The following is a 21543-nucleotide window of genomic DNA, read 5'->3' as shown; positions in this document are numbered from 1 at the left end:
TCTCTTCGCAAGATCTTTTCCGTTGGCCTTAGAATAGCTCATCCGGCACCTGACTCACCCGCCAGCCTCTCTGTTGTGGCGGGCCCCAGAACGCCTGCCATTTTATCTGAATCCAAAAGCGTATTAATAAAAATTTAAAAAGATTGTATTAGATCATGTAAAAAAAAAAAGAAATGTATTAAAACAAAAAAATTAAAAATTTAAAAAGATTCTATTAGATCGTGTAAAAAGAAAAAAAAAAGAAATGTACTAAAGCAAAATTTTTTTAATTTAAGAAGATTCTATTAGATCATGTAAATAGAAAAAAAAGAAATGTATTAAAACAAAAAAATTAAAAAGATTCTATTAGATCATGTAAAAAGAAAAAAAAACAAATGTAGTAAAACAAAAAAATTTAAAAATTTAAAAAGATTCTATTAGATCGTGTAAAAAGAAAAAGAAGAAATGTATTAAAAATTTTTTTTCATTTAAAAAGATTCCATTAGATCATGTAAAAAGAAAAAAAATGTATTAAAACAAAATTTTTTTTAATTTAAAAAGATTCTATCGGATCATCTAAAAAGAAAAAAAAAAGAGAAAATGTATTAAAACAAAACCCAAAACTTTTTTTTTGGGGGGGGGGTTCTCTTACACCAGCCAGGGATATAATTTGCCTCTTACTCTGCATCTCTTATTAGAGCATTTCTGATTCTTAGGATCTGTTTTCCCAATGCTCGAAATGCAACTTTATTCCCATTAAAATGCCCTCTATTCACTGAATACCAATACCCTGTGATATATATTTTTTTACTTTGAATTAACAGGGCATTCGTTATTTATTACTCTTCAAGTTCACGAGAACCTTGTTCTATGCCTTTGGAAAGCTTAGAGATGTTAACCTAGCATTTTCTCTCAGAAAACCCCTTCAAGTAGCCTTCAAAGTCTCTACCACGTCCTGTTCCACAGTGGACCACCCAACAACCTGCACCTGCTAAAAGAAATAAGGGGAAAACCAGCAAATCAGGAGCCAGACACAGGAGTACGTGGTTCAAAACCCAACACCTTTCCAAACACCTGTGTGTTTCAGAATTCCACGTAGTGCTTGATGAACAAGGGATGAAGAAAACATTTTTACTGTATATTTGAATTTTATTTGAGAAAATAAGATCGGTTCTTCTTCTATCTATTCAGGATCTGCAGGGACATGGGAGCGTGACACTTTTTTCTGTATTTGACTGTGACCACTGATTTTAAAAGGTGATTTAATCAATACCTGTTCACAAAGCAGGCTCCACAAATGCACAGATGGTCTCTGAATTCCTGTCCTCACAGACCATTGTGAAACACTGGTTTTACATCGTTACGAAATAAAGTCACAAAGTTATTACCAAGGGTGCCCAGTGGTTGCAAATCTCAACTGGGGTTCATATCCCTCTGAAAATAGATTGCATGTCAATCATTTCACGTTGAGGTTGGAGTGTCGTGTCATTTCTGTTACATCTGTTTCCATTTTTTTTAATTGTTTAATGTTTATTCTTAGAGAGAGAGAGAAACAGAGACAGAGACAGAGGAGACAGAGCGTGAGTGGAGGAGGGGCAGAAATAGAATGAGACACAGAATCCGAAGCAGGCTCCAGGCTCTGAGCTGTCAGCACAGAACCCTACGCGGGGCTCAAACTCGTGAACCATGAGTTCATGACCTGAGCCAAAGTTGGACGCTGAGCCCGCTGAGCCCACTGAGCCACCCAGGCGCCCCTTTCATTTTTGTTACTTAAATATGTTGAGATATTTATCGCAGTCAGCAAACTAGAACAAAGACCTTTGCTCGGACATCTTGTTTTGCCCTGTTTTCGGTTTTACACGTTTCTGTTCTGTTGATAAATTTTAACCGTTTACTTGGAGTTTGCTACATTCAGCCTCACTGGTTCTCATGTATTCTCATGTTTCGGTTAAAAATGCATCTGTAGGCTCATCTTTGAATAAAGAGGTAAAAACAAATGATCTTTTTGAAGCAGATTGCACACTTCCCGAGATGATGAAACTTATTACGCCGTGTGCTTCTTGAATAAGTCACCTTTTAGGAGTTGAGCACTGTTTAGGAAGTAAGCATTTCATCAAAATCTTCTAGTTTCTAGTGTTTTAGGTAGATAGAGAAATGTACATAGGCATTCATATTACTTCAGATGTCCGTATGCTTGTCAAAAATACCATTTCTGTGACTAGAAAAAATGATAACATTGAGCAGTTTTCTTAGGCAGTCTTACCACGGTGTATGTAATTCCACATAGATGCATGGTTGATTCCAGTCCAAAGAAGGAAGAACATAATAATCCGTGCCCTTTGTCCTTTGCATAGTATCAGTTCATCCATGTGATTTTTTTTTTTTTTATTCTATTTCCTTACTTGACTTTCTTTTTCCAGACATCCATGATCAGAACAGTAAGAAGCCGGTCATGGTCTATATCCACGGCGGGTCTTACATGGAGGGCACTGGGAATATGATAGACGGCAGTGTGCTGGCCAGCTACGGCAATGTCATTGTGATCACCATTAACTACCGGCTGGGAATTCTAGGTGAGTGATGGCATCGGGTGAATGTGCAAGGGGCGGTGACAAAGTGGTGCTTTTTACTGTGTGGGGAGTAGCTGATCTGCACTGTGTTACTCCAATCCTTGGAAGGTTCTATTTCCCTGGGCTCGCTGCAGGAGAGGTTTGGTCTTCTTTTTCAGGCATGCAGCTTTTCATCGTTGAATTGTATTTTGGGGAACCCCTATCCTTCCTCCAACAAAGGCAGACTCCAAGGTCCCAAATTAAAATGAAATTTTACTTAAATGCATTTCTATCTTTGGGCCAAATGAATACTTTTTGGGCATCACAGCCCTGTAGAGGGAACTCATTTGCTGATGGGTGATCCTTTGGGAAGCAGTGACAATGGAGGGCCGTAGATAGTAGATTTCTTTACTTGTCTTTAGCTTGGGGGCTGGAAATCTTTCACCTAATTCCTTAACTGATCATCTACGAGCGTTGTGCCTCTGTGGCGGGGTTACAATGACTGTTGTATTTGCACACAATGGAGCTTGGCTCTCACTTGAATTTTGCAACAGTTTCTTATTTACCGTAAAGGGTGAGGGCATGGAAATCCACCAGTAAGAGCTCTCCATGGTTTTGCTGTTTATTTCCTTTTTCCTCACTGGGGGCTTGGAAAAATAGATATTTGGGGTGGGCTCTATTTTGATATTTATCTTCGTTTGTAGTTTTGTCTACCGTTGTACATTTCATGACTAATATTCCTAGGCGTACATGAAAACGTTTGTTTTTAAGACAATAGAACGCGTAAATGGAGCTCTGCCGAACAAAATCTGTGGCTGAAAATGTTCTCTCCAAATGGACAAATATTACCAAGAATGTATTATTTTCACCTTGATGTTTTCATTTTATTTTGAGCATTTTTTTTCATTTACATGTGAAAACATTCACCTAGGAAAGACCCCTGGAGCTGGGAGGGTGGGGGGATGGGGAGTGGTAGAAATGCATTTGTAGTTTACAAATGCAAATCACCCACAGATGTTTGCAAAGTTGAGCCTTTTGGAGCATTGATAAAGTCCTCAAAATTCCCCATTGGTTTTTGCACATGAAAGAAAATAAAAAGCATTAGCATCAAGAACCCTCTTGTTTTATGATTTTACTTCGTTTTCTGTTTTCATAGGTCCTCTGAGCCAGGTCCTTGTAGAATCATTGTAGTTAACATCACAGCCCCATGAGTGCCTGCATTTCTGAACATTTTTTCAGCAGTTTCTGGGTAGTTGCTTCTGCCTCTAGTCCTTGAAACAGGAAATCGTGTTTCTTGGTCTTTTACAAAAGGTCCATTCTGACCTAGAGGTGGAGGGAGGATACAACTTGTCAGCGCAGTGCCTATGGTCTTTTCGAAGAGGACATTGTAGCATCATCAGACCGAGCACGGAGCCCTGGGCTCTGTTTTCTGAATGAAGCAGTGCCCATTGAACAAGCTTTTGCTTCCGTGGAGTTACAGAATGTTCTCTTGGGTGCATGATGCGTTGATGTTCCTTAAAACGTTAGATTTGAAAGGAAATCGATTTTCTCCCCCTCTGAAGCCCAGCTGTGGGATGTAGCTCAATTTACACGGTGACCCCTTATCAGTTTGGCATGTTTGTGAAATTATGTGCAGATCTGGGAAATGCTGTGGGATTATACACACACACACACACACACTATATATATACATATGTAAATGTGTATCTATATTTATATATATATACATATGCACACATATATGTACACATTTATACATGTATACATACGGATCTTTTAAGCAAAAGAAAAAAGTTGCTTCTAAAATATTTCCCCTTGAAAGACGTTAAGTCCACGTTTTGCTCCTGAGAGTTAAAACAGAACTCGCGGTGGCAAAACAGAGAGCTGTAGTGGGCGACAGAGAAATCAAAGAATCAATTTAGCATCTCTGTGCCGGTCTATTTACAGTGCACGAATGAGCTACTGTGGAGACGCTGCGAAGGCCACAGACCCCCTTTTATTTGCTGGGGTGAACCGTGCCAGCTTGGCCGATTATACAGAGTGCTAGAGATTCTGAAATGTGACTTAGTTTATCTGTCTTTACCACGGATCTTGCGTTTGTTCCCGACCCTCTTCAAAACTGCTAAGGGACACTTCCTTTTAGCTTGCAGGAAGCCGGCTATTTTTGGTGTTGAGAAATATTTTTAAACCATTGCCGTCCGGATATTTAAAAAGATGATCCGATAAAACGGCACAACCGTACGTGGGGACGAACGTTCTAATTAGTGCTTTTGATATGGAGAGATATGTTTTTAGCAAAACGTGGAAATATTGAGTTTCCTCTTCAAAAAAGCCATTAGTGCATAAGTGCTCTTTTTCTGTCTAAGAAATTGGAAAAATATTGTTTGATATTATTGTTTTTATGGAGTAATAAATGCTGTTTTCCCACCCAAAGGAGGAGGGTCTGACAACAGGAATTACGGTATACGCAGGAGGCTGGTGCATGGAACGAACACAGATTTCAGCATGAGGCTTTAGGTGTGAAATCTCATAGCCCAGTAGTGGCAACAAGGACACTGAATCACCTTATAATTTCCATTCTTACTAATACCTCTGGACAACATATGAATATCATTGTTGCTCTATACGTGTAATCGCAGCTGGCGAAACAATGTAATCACTAGTATCTATCAAATGCCGCCCTCTAACCTGAACCTTAATTAAAAAAAAATAATGATTAGAAGACACTTGTGTTTTGGAATATGGATGTTTTCTTTACTCATGACTGTGTGGCACAGTCTTGCCAGCCATTGGCCATATAACTTGTTATCTAGTCCAGGATGCGTGGAGAGCTGTTCATATGCTATTGATACACTGGAATTAAGCCAGGCAAACTGGTACGTATCATCAGGACTAGAAGGTCATTATTTATGTCGGCATGAAGTCTAGTCATTGGACTCGTCTTCCATTTATTTTCCAAAAAGATGCTCTTTTATAACCATATCTCCTGTTCTGCTCTGCACCTTGGTCATTAGGAAGGCATACATATCCAAGACTCGAGTTCCATCACAGCTGCCTCTTATTTATTTATTTTTTCATGACAAGTGTCCAAAGACCTTAGACATAAAAGAGAAACTCCTCCCGAATGCCTTCTGATGGAAATACCCGGAATTTATTTATTTGTGGCTCTTAACCTCTCTATTCACTCATTCATTGTCTCCACTTTGCCTTTACATCTTGAATTAGTTCATTCCACCACCATTTAAACATTCATTTGAATTTACCTCCCATGGCATCACTCCCTTTTGGGTATCACTACCTGCAATTTGAAGCCTCATGCATGCTTTAAATTATTTTTGCTTTACCACAGTCTGACTTCTATGCTTTAGTACCCACTCATCGAGAACCTGTGGCTGGCCAGCCATGGATGGCTGTAGTTGCTCACTTAATCCTCACCACGCCCATTGGATGGGCTTGCTTACTTTACTTACAAGAAAAGGACATGTAGAGGTGAAGGGTGAAGGGTTGACTCCCAGCGATATCCCTTGTGGGGATCAGTGCTGGGATCCCAGCTCAGGGCTGAGAGAAGCCTCAACTCTGTAGTTTTTCCACTAAGATCGCACCTCCAGGCTTTCCTGTCGGTATAAAGCATGAATCAGGTAAACTACAGAATGAGTTTGGAAACCGATGTAGCTTCTATAATTATGCAAAAAAAGTCAGTTGATCTAGATACAAAATTATGATTACGATGCTTACAGTTATATGCCTCCAAGTGGGTCTTGATATCTCGTTTGTTATCATGGTGCACGGTGAGGGTGATGTCCACCCCAGCAGCACCATCGATGGATCACAGCAAAGCTCTTTGCTGCTGTAGATCTAATGGTTTATGGGCCGGTTGGGTGTGGGATTGATCGGTATTGCCCATTCGTTGCCTATCTGCTGCGTGCTGCCCATAATGGAGTCAATGCCACTAAGCCAGATGGTGACTTCAACAGATTTCTCACCTGACAGGTATTCTACGGTCTTAGGAAACATTGCCCACAGATTTATATAACTGACTTTTTCAAGGATTCAAAAAAGTATCAGAAATACCTGCTTGTTTCTCAGGTGTTGTAACTGGTGTAAAATTTTTGCCTCAGGGAAGGTTGCGTAGGGGTTATCCTGAAGTTGTCTTTAAGGTGAGTAATTGCGTAAGTTCATTCACATGCAGTGACATCATAGCTTTGAATATAACACAGAAATGGTTTGAAGTAAAGGCAGTGTACTTGCAGAACAAAAATTCACACGCTTTGGGGTGCCTCGGTGGCTCAGTTGCTTGCATTCAAGTGTGGCTCAGGTCAGGATCTCGTGGTTCGCGAGTTCAAGCTCTGCGTTGGGGTCTGTGTTGACAGCTCGGAGCCTGGAGCCTGCTTCAGATTCTGTGTTTCCCTCTCTCTCTGCCCCTCCCCTGCTCACAGTCTGTCTCTCCCTCTCAAAATAATAAATAAACATTAAAATAAATCAATAAATAAAATTCACAGGATTTGAGCCATATGCCTGCTATGATGGGGTGTCCACCTTCATGGTTCTCGTGTCCTTTGTGGGGTCTCGATTTCCAGCTGAAATGCGGGGTAGGTGAGTGGCATTTGTAGGCAGCTCTTTGATATCAGCCAGAGGACTCTCGCCATTATCCATTTGATACGTTGGTGTTCTATGTCTGATTCCACTCCATAAAAGGAGTCTGGGAATCATTGGGGCAAAGGATTGATACATTCCTATAAAGAGCTATGGTCTGAATTACATATTGTGTGCATTGTGCACGAGCATTTTACATCCGTGATAATTTGATGGGTCCCTATAATACGCCTTAGACACCTCTGCTGAAAATGTCAAGCTGCTGTACCCAGAATACATCTCCTTTTTTGGGGAGTTTATTGGTGGCTGTTTGCTAATGGCACTGTTTTATTTTTTTTTTTCTTAGACACTCTGTTGTCTTTGGTTTGTTTTTATCTCTTACTAAGGATTTTGGTTTGCTTTTTATTTTAATTTTTTAAAGTCTATTTATTTTGAGACAGGTGGTGGTGGAGCAGGGGAAGAGAGAGGATCCCAAGTAGGCTCTGTGCTGTCAGCACAGAGCGCACTGCCAGCCTCGATCTTACAAACTGTGAGATCATGACCTGAGCTGAAATCCAGAGTCGGATGCCTAACCCACTGAGCCACCCAGGCGTCCCTTAAGCATTTTGTTTTAAATTACAAATGGAACCCATCTTAAGATCAAGTCAAAAGTTCATACACGTATCTATAAAGGGAAACAATAATCCGGCCCACTTTGAGGATCTCCTCATCTTGCTGCTGCCCTCCTAACTCGCGTTATATTCCCCCTCTTTACGGGTTTGCCCTGATTTGATTTCCCACTGGAAGTGTTGCCATTCGGTGTCTTAGGAACCATGCATTGCTAAGCTGCATTTTAAATGCCACATAGGGGCACCTGGGTGGCTCGGTCGGTTGGGCGTCTGACTTTGGCTCACGTCATGATCTCGTGGTTCACGGGTTTCAGCCCTGCTTCAGGCTCTGTGCTGGCAGCTTGGAGCCTGGAGCCTGCTTCGGATTCTGTGTCTCATTCTCTCTCTCTGCCCCCTCCTGCTCACACTCTCTCTCTTTATCTCAAAAATAAACATTTTTTTAAAAATGCGGTGAAAAGTTCAGGGCATAGAGAGGAAAAGTGAAGTGTTGCATTTAGAGAAACATACGTAATCTTAGAGAAGTAAAGGAATATGGGAGAAAATGGCGGGAAATGGGATGTGGAGGTGAGAGGAATTATGTGGGACCACTCAAAACCAGGATATTGAAAGTCGGTGGTAGAAAGGAATAAGCTCTGGGTCTCCCTGCTGCACTGCTTGCCCATGTGACTCTCTAAGATGGGCTGGGATGTGGACGGATGTGTATACTCCACATAACACAATCGTAGGATGCGTACATTGCTCAAAGGACGGTTGGCCTTGCCTCTTCTCTGTGCCAAAATTTATGCAAAATAGAAAAATCAAGAAATGTCCTCTCTCCCCCCAAAAAAAATACATCATCTTCCATTGTCTTCATCAGTAGGTTTCGATGCATCTAATAACCCACTTGGAAACACCATAATCGGGTCTTTGTTATTGCTGGTGTGGAACCTGAGCTCTGGGAGTAGACAAGTTCATGGCCCTGTTAGGCCCTTGGTGACCATTGGCGTGGACTTTCCTCTTCTGCCTGCCTTTCAGGTGGCTGAAAATGCCCACTACATTGATTTGATGCATTCAGCAAATAAGTTAGAGGCATCGTGTTAGAATAAAGTCCTGTGTTTGGGACTTCAGAGGGCCCCGGGAGCAGATCTGGAAGGCATTGCCGTGGGGTGGAGACTTTGTAACGAGGAGGATGAGTATGAACAAGGGAGACAGGTCCCTTCTGTTGCAAGCTGCTGGGTCCATGGAATAAGAATAAGACGTCTGTGGCAAGTGTAGACACCCAGGGATATGAACGGATTTTTTGAGGGGTGAAGACAATCATGGTTGGGAGAAATCAGAACCAAAGACTTTTCACTTTTAATCTCAAATGAGCCTAACTATGACCAGCCCCTGCCACTCTACAGAGAATATACTTGATCCTTTAAGAATGATTCAGAATTTCCTCAAGGAAGGTGGAATTTTATTCCCTTGTGCATCGTCATTCTTGGAAATCAAGGTGTTAGGACACACTTGATTGAAGAACCTATTAAGTAAATACAATAATTGTCGCTTAACTGATTGCAGAGGACTGTGTAAGCTTGAGTTAACAATTGCATGGGGTAACCCTTGAAAACTGTCCCTTCCTTGGAATGTTTGCATTCAGAACAGAGTCCTTTTCTGATTATTAATTCAAAAAGAAGACACATTCTTTCTTTTGCATGTTTTCTTAATTTTCCGTCTCACCCACCGTGTGAACACGAACGGTTGACTCTTTTCAGTTGTTTTAGGTAAAGTGGCTGCTGTCTTTATTGGGAAAAAGGGACACAGGCATCCTTCTACTGACAAGGAAAACAGTGATGGGCATTTGGGTACGGGAGAAAGGTAGGAATTTTTCCAAGGAGAAGCATTGAACCTGAGGGTCAGAATGCATTAGCTTGATTGGACATGGCTGGGAATTCAGATTCTGCTGATGATTGTGTCAGAGAAATGGGTTTTAAACAATCCCTAACAAGATAAATACCTCCATAGTTCTTCTGTATCTTGACTTCCTTCCCTTTGTATATTCAAGGAAGTTAGTCCTTCCAAGTCACTTAATGGAAAAATCTCCCAAAGGCAACCTGAGGGGGACATTTAAAGACCCCTAAGGCGGAAACGCTCCATGACCAAAAGAATCTGGCCTGCAGATCAGTTTTTGTTTATTCTGCCCTTTGCCTGAACACCTCCTTTACAAGAAGTGTGGAAAGAATGTACACATCTATACCTAGCCCGCAGCAGGGATACCCCGGAGCGCCCTATTCTTGAAGATACCTTCCTATTTTTTCCTAATCACATGTCAAGAAGTCACTGGCTTTGTGAAAATGACCCTAGCGGATGCAAGGTGCAGGTTCAAAGTCAATTTCTCGGGAAGAAAAATGTCACTCAGATACCGCGGCTGTCTTGTACATTTAACAATGTAAATGTATTTCTCAAATAAAATTACATTGGAACATGTTGCTTAGGTATGTTGAGCCTAATGCTTAGGACGGTGTATCTTTTATTTAAAAACAGAAAAACACAATAGCTTTTTGAATGAAGTGTGCATTTCCCAGTATAAAAGAATCAGAAATATTCTAGAACACTGCATGGAACCATCCTTTGGCCATTAGATATGGATGAGCTAAAATCTTTATGCAGGTAAATCAGTCGCAAGGCTCTGGTGATTCTGTTAATAATATGACACTGGATGAACTATATTCATTGCGTTCAGTACTACAGCTTTTATTATAGGTTCAGATATTATGGAGGGAAGGCTGTGTCTCGTGAAATGTCCTGTGAAACAGTCATGAACAGGTGGGTAGCATAAATGCATTATAAAGAAGTGCATTTTAGGGTGCCTGGGGGCTCACTGGGCCAAGTGTCATGATCTCATCGTTCGTGGATTTGAGCCCCATGATCGGCTCTGTGCTGACAGCTCAAAGCTTGGAGCCTGCTTTGGATTCTGTGTCTCCCTCTCTCTCTGTCCCTCCCTCACTTGTACTCTGCCTCTGAAAAATGAATAAAAATGTTAAAAATTTTTCAAAAAAGAAATACATTTTGAGGGCACCTGGGTGGCTCATGCGGGTAAGTGTCTGACTGTTGATTTCAGCTCAGGTCATGATCTCACGGGTTGTGAGTTCAAGCCCCATGTTGGGCTCTGCTGATAGTGTAGAGCCTGCTTAGGATTCTCTGTCCCTCCCTTTCCATCTGCCCCTCCCTTGCTCTCTGTCTCTGTCCCTCAAATATAAATTAATAAACTTTAAAAAAAAAGACACACATTTTGGTATAGACAGAGGTATGACCTGGCCTCCTAGAAAAACAACATCAATTCTACCCAATATAACTAAGAGTTGTACCGGAAGTGAGAGAACAGTTTTCGAAAGAGGAAATATTTCCAGTTTGGATTGAGAAACAATTTCTATCATTCAGAATGACCCTGCCTCTTTACTAAAATACCCTGATAATGGTTTAGATGACTCTATTCCTCTTTTTTATTAATGATGTGCCCCATATACAGACACACACACACACACACACACACACACACACATATATATATATACACATACTGTATATAAGTATGTGTATATATGTGTATAATAATATGCCATATTTATATATAAATATTTTATTTAAATTTTTTTAACGTATGTTTATTTTTGAGAGAGAGACAGAGCGCGAGCGGGGGACGGGCAGAGAGAGAGGGAGACACAGGCTCCAGGCTCCGAGCTGTCAGCACAGAGCCCGACACGGGGCTCGAACCCACGAACCGTGAGATCATGACCTGAGCTGAAGTCGGATGCTTAACTGACTAAGCCACCCAGGCACCCCCTATATATAAATATTCTTTTAGTCCACCCTCTGCTTTCTGAACACACAGAAGACACCCCCTGGAGTGCCTGTTTTCCATTCGTTTCTGAACCTCTGAATATCCTTTCCCCTCACTGCTATCTCTGTCCCTCCTAAGCATCTACCTATATGAAAGTCCTCTAGAAATATGACTCATGGTTTTCTGGAGAACTTCTTTATTAAAAACCATGCATAGATGTCACATCTGAAAGCATCCTGAGCGAATGCTATGTTGTCTCTGCTTTCTCCGCTTTTTCAATGTTCTAAACATATTTCATCAGAACAGAGTGATAGTAACATAGGTATATTCATCCATAAAATATTACTGAATTTCACACTTAAAGATTTGTCCAGTTTATGTGCATTATGTGTTAAACTCATCCATTTTTTAAGACCTAATTTTTCCCCTTTACCTATAATGTGGTAAAATGTTCTATTTTAAGAGAGAAATGATTGTAAAGGCTTTTTTTTTCTAAGAAAGGGGACAAAAATTAGGGCTCCTGGTGGTTCAGTCAGTTAAGTGTCCTACTTCTGCTCAGGTCATGATCTCACAGTTCGTGAGTTTGAGCCCAACATTGGGCTCAGTGTTGACAGCTCAGAGCCTGGAGGCTGCTTCAGATTCTGTGTCTCCCTCTCTCTCTGCCCCTCCCCTGCTCACACTCTGTCTCTCTCTATCTCTAACATAAATGAACATCAAAAAATTTTCAAATAGTGGTCCATTGTATTAATGTGATGCACTTGGTTTATTCAGTCATCTTTTGGTGAGCATTTTGGTTGTCTCCCCTTTTTGGATATTATGCATAAAGGTGCCTTAGATACTGATGTACAAGTTTTTGTAGGATTCTACGTAAGCGTTTCTCTTGTGTATATACCTAGTAGTATGATACCTGGTCCATATGATACTCGGTTTAACGATACGAGGAACTTCCACTTTCTTTCCAAAAGGGGATGCATTGGTACCAGCATAAAAGATGTAGTCTCACCAACACTCATTCACATCTGTCTTTTTAGTAGAGCCATCCTAGTGGGTGCAAAGAGGTACCATATTTGATATGCATTTCCCTGAATGGTAATAATGTTGAACATCATCTCACGTGCTTATGGGCCATGTATCTTCTTTGGAGAAATGTCGATCCTTTACCCATTTTTATTGGGGGACTCGGCATTTACTGAGTTGTTAAAAGTTTTTTTCTTTAAGTTTGTTTATTCATTTTTGAGAGAGACAGAGATAGCATGAGTGGTGAATGAAAGAGAGAGAGAGAGAGAGAGAGAGAGAGAGAGAGAATCCCAAGCAGGCTCCACGCTGTCAGCACAGAGCCCAACGTGGGGCTCAAACTCACAAACCATGAGATCACGACCTGAGCCAAAATCAAGAGTATTGCAAATCCTGTATCTGATAAGAAATATGTATTCAGAATATGTTACTAAAATAAAAAAAAACTTTTAGGGGAGCCTGGGTGGCTCAGTCGGTTGAGCGTCCGACTCTTGATTTTTGAATATTAAACCCAACGTGCATCCTGGAATAAATCCCACTTGGTCATCGTGTATAATCCTTTTTATACGTCTCTGGATTCGGTTTCCTGGCATTTTTTTTGAGGCCTTTTACATCCATATTCATAAGAAAGATGACTCTGTAGGTCTGTTTTCTGGTGATGCCTTCATCAGCTTTTGGTATCAGGGTTCCGTTCTCCTCGCTGAACGAGTGGGAAGTGTCCCCTGCAGTTCATTTCTGTAAAGAGAGTGTGAAGGATGGGTGTTAATTCCCCTTTAAACAATTGGTAGCATTCAGCAGGGAAGCCATCTGGGCCTGGGATGTTCTTTGAGGAAAATTTTTTCCTTACTGATTCACTTTGTCTACTTGTCTACATTTCCTCATCCGTCTTTGGAGCTCCTTTGCCGGTAGACATTCAGCGCCTACCTGGAAGGTGATGGTGCTTCACTTCCCACCTCTTACGCTGATATTTGCACTCAGTTTTCATTCCCATCCTCCTACCCATATCCACAGCATATCCCCCCTTGAAATTGCCACCAAGACTTTCAAAGGAAAAGACTCCATGTTACTCATAAAACTCGCCGCAAAGAGGGAACCCTGCACACTCTTTGAGTCTCTTGTACCATTTACGTATCTGAAACTTTGCCCTCACTTTCACACATCCACCGCTCTGCATAATGACCTCCTGGCATGTCTCGAGCCCAGTGCCATCACCCCCCGTCCCCCCAGGGCAGAGCCGCACTGCCTCCCGTACCTGTCAAGATTGTGTAACCATTGCACCCATCTGATTCCTGGATGCAAGAATGGGCAAGGTGCACCCAGAACAGACTAGCATCTGAGGGTTTCCATAATTGGGGATTTCATCCTGATACTGCAGGTTTGGAAATGGAAATCTGTGAGCAGTTGATGCATATATCGGGGGAAGACCAGCATGAACCAAACTGCAATGCAGATGCAGTCATTGACCGGGAGTCATAAAGCCCTTCATAACTATCCACAAAACATTGATAAGCAATCCTTCAGCTGTGAGTTGGCAAGCCAAATTCAAAAGGTGTTGTAGGCATCCCTAAATTTAAATTTTACAAAAATGAGAGGGGGAGAAAGAGACTTGTTTGTGTACAGTGTAAGTGGTAAGACACTTTTCCACACCCTTACAAAGATAGCTTTGCCACGGAAAATACAATAGTGGATTTCGTTCAGGGGCACCTGGGTGGCTTAGTCAGTTCAGCGTCTGACTTCAGTTCAGGTCATGATCTCACGGTTCGTGGGTTCGAGCCCTGCATCGGGCTCTGTGCTGACAGCTCAGAGCCTGGAGCCTGCTTTGGGTTCCGTGTCTCCCTCTCTCTCTACCCCTTGCCTGCTCACAGTCTGTCTCTCTCTTTGTCTCAAAAAATGAATGAACATTCAAAAAAAATCATGGTTTTCATTCGTTGTTTCTTTCATTCAGTAAATGTATACTAAAATCCTACTGTTTTCCACATGGTACTGGGAATAGACTAGTGAAAAAAAAAGACAAAAATTCCCGAGCACGTTCCCTTTTTATTCCAGTGAGGAGACCATAAAAACCAGACACACACCATAAAATGCACAGTATCATATGATATGGTGACTGCTATGGATAAGTATTTAGCATGGAAGGCTGCTAGATTGGTTTCTGTTTCATAATTCTTATACCTCTGCTCAAGTTCATCCTGTTTGGTTTCCATTGATTCATAGAGCAGCCTTCTTTCCCTTAATCTCACCTCCTGCGGAAGCATGTAGCCTCTCACGTTGGACTGATGTTTCTTCTGTGCACTAAAAGGTATTGAGCAGCGACCCTGGCCTCCACATGGTAGCTGCCAGGCAACTCTTCCATGTCCCAAATGTGACCACCAAAAATGCCTCCGGTCCCCGCTCAGTGTCCCCTGGTGGAGAGAAGCACAGCAGAATTGGCTTTTTGCTCCCTGTCCCTCAACTCATTTGGAATGTGTTGTATATGGTTTTGTTCCCTCCTGCGGACAATGTTTACTTCCTGTAACCGGTTTCCAAGCTCCTTGAGGGCTGGGGTCAGAGCAGATACTGCCTTTTGTCTTCTGAGCGTCTACCAGACAATAAACATCTTCAGGATGATTAGCAGTTGCCATGCGTTTAGCTCCAAATTGCAAATTGGAAGCTAATTAATAAATGAGAAAATATATTGACTTGAATAACTTTTCTTTTTTTTTATTGCACTAGGAGTGAACTCCTGGTTGTCAAATTCTACGAATGCCTCATTTTGTGTAAACCATATGTATTTCCACTTGTTACGTTCACCAGCTGTTCCTTTTTCCCACATATTGAAAGGTTCCATTTTCCTGGATACATCTACTGATGCTGGTGTGACGAGTTCAGGATGTATCTTCCTAACGTGTGACTTAGCTTGAAGACACACAGTTTATGTTCGTGGCATGCATTTGATCTTGAATGGAAACATAAGCTTAAAGAAACATTTGAAAATCTGCATATCCTTATATTTTTTATCAGGTTTTGAGAGTTGTAAAAACAAACCAAAACAATAGAGCTTCGTAATAGAGATTTTCTCTCTTTGGCTCTTTCCGTGGGTATTTTCTTAATTAAAAAAAAAAAGTTTCTTAATGTTTATTTATTTTTGAGAGATAGAGACAGAGCGTGAGTGGGGGAGGGGCAGAGAGAGAGGGAGACACAGAGTCCAAAGCAGGCTCCAGGCTCTGAGCTGTCAGCACAGAGCTCAACTCAGGGCTTGGACTCATGAATCCTGAGATCATGACCTGAGCCAAAGTCGGGTGCTTAACTGACTGAGCCACCCAGTCACCCCTTTCCGTGGCTATTTTAAACAAAGCTGGTAAACAAGCAATAATTGTGATTTTTCCCAAAACTGGCTTAATTTTTTTTTTTTTTTTTTTTTTTTTTTTTTTTTGCAAATGGCTGGCAAGTTTCTTAAATGATCCTAAAATCTCAGTGTATTAGTTTTCTAGGGTGGCCATAACAAATTACCAGAAAATTGGTGGCTTAAAACAATGGAAGTCTGTTCTCCCACAGTCTGAGATCTAGGCGGGCAGGACCACTGAGATCCAGGGGAGGCAGAGCTGTTGAGATCCAGGCAGGACCCCTGAGATCCAGGCAGGGCAGGATCACTGAGTTCCAGGAAGAGCAGGACCACTGAGATGCAGGCAGGGCAGGACCATTGAGATCTAGGGGAGACAGGACCCCTGAGATCCAGGGGGGACAGGGCTGCTGAGTTCCAAGCAGGGCTGCTGAGATCCAGGCAGGGCAGGACCACTGGGATCCAGGCAGGGCAGGGCCTTTGGGATCCAGGCAGGGCAGGGCCACTGAGATCCAGGAGGGGCAGGACCCCTGAGATCCAGAGGGGGCAGGACCACTGAGATCCAGGCGGGGCAGGACCATGCTCCCTCTGCAGGCTCTAAGGAAAGGTCCTTCCTGCCTCTTCCAGCTTCTGGGCTCCAAGTGTCCCTGGGCTTGTGGCTGTATCCCTCCTGTCTTGGCCTCCATCTTTACATGGCTTCGCCTGTGTGCATCTCTCCTCTTATAAGGAAACTGGTCATTGACCTTAGGGCTCACCTGAATTCAGGATGATTTCCTCTCAAGACACTTAATGGATAACATCCACAAAGACCCATTTCTAAGGAAGGTGGCATTCTAAGGCTCCAAGGAGGCATGAATGTTTGGAAGACAGCATTTAACCTGTGTTCCTACCTTTCTCAACTGGGTCATTATCTCGATATTGTGGGTGGGCACAGGGGTATCCAGTGTTTGCATCGTTGTGTTGGGATGCCACCTTATGCAGCCTTGTCTTTCACTCACCACCACCCTCATGGAACATCCTAGGACTTGCTGTGACTTCACCTCCTTCCTCCCTCCTCTTCGCTTTCCAGTAATGTAGTCGTGCAGTATCCAGAAGTGTCTCCTCTGAACCTTTAAAGCGTCCCCACTAGTATTAAAAGCAGCAGAAGCATTTTTCCCGGGACACAGCTTATGCCTTTGCACCAGCCACGTGTAGGGCTATGTCTGATATCTTCAATTACAAAGCTGTAAACATAAAGCGAAACTATCACTTTGCTCTGTTCTTTGCGCCTTTTCCCTATTATAGAATCCAATTACGAATGCTCCTGAATGCCTTATCTGGGGATTGCAAGTTGGCCACAGGCAACATCAAAACGCAGGTCCTGAAGATTAACGTACAAGATTAATACAGGGTTTTAAAAAGGAACTGATTCAAATCCATCTGAAGGGTTTTTTTTTTTAATTTTTTTAATGTTTGTTTATTTTTGAGAGAGACAGAATATGAGCGGGGAAGGGGCAGAGAGAGAAGGAGACACAGAATCTGAAGCAGGTTCCAGGCTCTAAGCTGTCAGTACAGAGCCCGACGCGGGGCTCGAACCCACGGACCGTGACATCATGACCTGAGCTAAAGTCGGACGCTTAACTTACTGAGTCACCCAGGAACCCCTCAAATCCATCTGAAGTTTTAATGTGACTCATGGACTTTTAATGAAAGCAGTGGCCTCATAATGCCTCATCATTTCTTTCCAAATTCAATCACATTACACATTGCCCTTAAGAGCAGCTTTACTTTGCCTGAATCCGGCTTTGGAGAGGTGGTGTTCTTTATTTTTTCTTTTCACTCTTGTCCCACAGTACTACGAAGAGGTTATTTCATGCCCTTCTCTGGTTTTAAATGGAGGTGAGTGGTCATGATGTTCCTTGCACACAAATCTTACATAGGTCTTGTAGCAGACACGGGCACCCTGTGCCTGATTCATGGATGCATGTGTGCTGGGTGGGTATAGGGTGGCATGGAGATCAGAGACGCCTCGACCAGTGAGGTCTGAGCCCACAGCACACACAGGGGTGATTGTTTTTCCTGGACACATGATAGCTCGTTGGTGCTTCACCAGCAGAGTATTTGGCCAGTGAAAATAAAATAGTCCATTATAGGGAAATTCTTAATTCCTTTTTTTTTATGAAAAAAACCTTCGTTTTAATGTTTATTTATTTTTGAGAGACAGTGCGAGCCAGGGAGGGGCAGAGAGAGAGGGAGACACACAATCTGAAGCAGGCTCTGGGCTCTGAGCTGTCAGCACAGAGCCCGACGCGGGGCTCGAACTTGTGAACTATGAGATCATGACCTGAGCCAAAGTCGGATGCTTAACCGACTGAGCCACACAGGCGCCCCTATTATAGGGAAATTCTTAGGCTTTATTTTTTATTTGCTAGAGAATAAAAGCAGAGAATCCTGCTTTAGATTGCTCATAGTTTCTGATATTCCTAGTCCCGTTCACTAAGCTGCTTTTTCTTCCTTTATTCATTTACACGAAGAGCCTCTTTACTCTGAGAGATTTTCCCCCCAGTTTTATAAAGATATAATGGACATATAACACTGTCGTAGGTTTAGGTGTATGGCATGATGATTGGTGTATGTTGTGAAATGCCCACCACATCAGTTAACATCTATCACCTCATATGGTGACAATTTCTTTTTTCTTGTGATGAGAATTTTTTAAGATTCACTGGTGGGGAACGTTAGTCTCCCTGCAAGTATAGACTTGGAGACTATGACCCACTTTAAAATAGGAACGAATGGGACAAATACGATTTATAATTAGTGATTAGAATTCAGTATTTCTCATATCTGCAGTGGGATTTCTGTTTAACTGTTAAAGATACCTCTGGTGCGTGAAGCCCCCGTAGTCCCTGCCTTTTATAGTTTATCCTGGCACCAGCCTTTGAAATACAAATGTGAGAACCTTCCTATCCTTCCTGGAGAAACGGAGATGAGAGCAACTCAAACCGAGAAGCGAAACCAGATCTGTGATGTTCATAAGATGCTTAATTTCATGTTACGTGCATTTCACCGCAGTCTGAGCAAAAGTCCGAAGCTGGTCACGTCCACCCCGAGCTCCCCACCTTAAACTTTCACGAAAGGTTGAGAGTATTTCTTCCAAGAAACCTATCAACAAGCCTAGCAACGAACAAGAAAAACATGTCAAGATACACCACAACGTCCTGAAATGCAAAAACAGAAGCGACCTGGCCCCAAAGACCTCCTCTTTTTTCTTCCTTTCTGCTACATTCAGAGGCATTGTGTCCCGGGATCGAATCAATCAGGGCCGCTAAATGAATTCCTGTGCTTTTGACAAGGTAAAGAGCGAAGTTAAAGAAATTCCTCTAAAACCGCAAACCTGTAGACATGACGGTCGAATTTAAGTGTTCATCTCCTGCTACTGTGATTTCTTGAGAATCACCAAAAAACAACTCATCACTTTTCATAGCACATATCAGGGGCTTCTTAAGACACTTGCTAAAGTGACGATTTTAAGTGGTGATTCGTGTCAGTCCAATGTTAACTTTCCTTTCTTTGGGTTGTAATACTGTTTGGGACGCTTGGGGAGTGGGAGTTTTCGGTAGAGGCATAGTGGTTGGACAATTACATTTAGTGCTTAGACTTTCTCTTGTTTTCCGTTACTTCTCACACGGTTTGAAATCTGCCTCCAAGTTGTTTTTCCCTGCACTACAGTGAGACAAAACAGTGGCCCTCTTCTCAGCCTGTAGAGTTCTCTTATTTTCCTATCATTATTCGCCTCTCGCCTTGAGAACCATGCAGGGACCCTGTCCCACCCACCTTTGCTGGATGCTGAGGGCCCCCGAGAGCTGTGTGCTGACGGCTTCCCACCAAACTGTAAATGTATGTTGTTTAGGAGGACAAAGAACACCCGTGACACATGTATCGCCATCTCAAAAGTCTTTTTAATGTCCAGAACTTTTTTTAAAGTGGGCTCCACACCCAACCTAGGGCTTGAACGCAAGACCCTGACATCAAGAGTTACATGCTCTACCGACTGGGCCAGCCGGGCTCCCCTGTATATCTAGAACTTTTGGCACAACGTGTGCATTGTGACGTCAGCCCCTTGATTGGACTTTAAAGGCCCAAGAATGCAGTTGTCTGCCCATTTCTTGGAAGAATGCATATTAGCCACAAACACAGGACAACACTTCATCATCAACTGGGAGCACCCAGGTTGTATACATCATTACAGGACCTCTGAGATAGCTTCGCCTTGGATTTTTCTATACAGCTCTTGCAAAGTATTTACTTACTTATTTTTAATTTTTTAGAAAATAACTTAGAAATTAGAAATAAATTTTTTATTTATTTGAGAGAGACAGAGACAACGCGAGCAGCAAAGGGGCGGAGAGAGGGAGAGAGAGAGAATCCCAAAGCGGGCTCCACACTGTCAGCACAGAGCCCGACGCGGGGCTCGAACTCATGGAACCGGAGATTGTGACCTGAGCCGAAACCGAGTAGGACACTTCACCGACAGAGCCACCCACCCAGGCACCCCTATTTTTTTAAACGAAAACCTAAAGAATATCAGTAGTCTGAAGGTAAAATATAATTTAAAAAGGGGGTCATAGTGTTGTATTGGGCTATGTCAACCCAAGGGGTTCCTGAAGCTTCTAACCCTTGACCCAAATATCACCTGTTGCCGGGTTGGAATCCCAGCCTCACAGCGTTTCCATGCCAGTATGCACATGTGATATACGACGTAACTTAAATCCCCAAACATCTTCAGGAACACGACACCAGATTTCGACGGACTCCAGAGTTTTCTGGTTTTAAAACCCAACTCCTGCTGAACCAGGAGGAAATTGGTGTGGCTTTGCCTTGAGGGGCGGAAAAAGAAAAGGGTGCCTTTGCCTACTTTTCCTGGTTATTTCTGGCTCCACCCTTCCTGCCCAATGCAATGCTGTTTTTCCTGTCCCCAGGATAGCTTGTCCTGTGTCTCTGAGAAGAGCTGTCCTCTGCTTGTGAGGGAGAATTTTCCTTCCATCCAAATGGATGGCATCCATTTAACTAGCACATTGCAGCAACTTTTCTCTTTATTCCTTCCCATTTTATACTTGAACCGTATATGTGCTGTCTGCACACCTCTGAGTCTAGAAGGAGGGGCTGCATTCATTATCAGTGAACATGCTTTCCTATGTACCTGTGGTGTGCAAGACAAACATTTGTCCGGGATCTTTAAGGGTCTAGTTTCTGGGGCACGTGGGGGGCTTAGTCGGATGAGCATCTGACTTCGGCTCAGGTCATGATTTCGCGCTTCGTGGGTTCAAGCCCCGCATCGGGCTCTGTGCTGACAGCTGGGAGTCTGGAGCCTGCCTCAGATTCTGTGTCTCCCTCTCTCTCTGCCCCTCCCCAACTTGTGCTCTATGTCTCTCAAAACTAAACAACCATTAAAAAAATAAAAAATGAAGTGAAATAAACATTTAATTTCTAAGTCCCCTGTCACACATTGAACACAAATTCGGGTTGAGTTCATACCTTGTATCAGCCTTGTCACACATGGTCCATGATTTAGGGAAGCTCCCAGCCCAGTGCAGCAAATAAACACAGATCCTATTACTGTCTTCCAAGTCCCTGAGCCACTTCGTTTTATATGTTCCACATCCTTTAAAAGGAGTGAGTGACCCAAATCCAACAGAT

At 42.6% G+C, this 21543-nt stretch overlaps 1 protein-coding gene across 3 annotated transcripts in view; it reads left to right on the top strand.

Moving 5' to 3' along the window:
• Window positions 1-21543, top strand: part of NLGN4X (neuroligin 4 X-linked) — a 315466-nt gene that overhangs the window by 189952 nt on the left and 103971 nt on the right. For all 3 annotated transcript variants that reach the window (XM_042926569.1, XM_042926570.1, XM_042926572.1), the window contains one exon: window positions 2400-2552. In XM_042926569.1, the coding sequence (XP_042782503.1) occupies window positions 2400-2552 (153 nt within the window). The remainder of the gene's footprint in view (window positions 1-2399; window positions 2553-21543) is intronic.

This window comes from Panthera leo, chromosome Y (assembly GCF_018350215.1).
Source record: "Panthera leo isolate Ple1 chromosome Y, P.leo_Ple1_pat1.1, whole genome shotgun sequence".
Classification (NCBI taxonomy): Eukaryota; Metazoa; Chordata; class Mammalia; order Carnivora; family Felidae; genus Panthera; species Panthera leo.
This window is presented reverse-complemented; position numbering and strand designations above follow the sequence as displayed.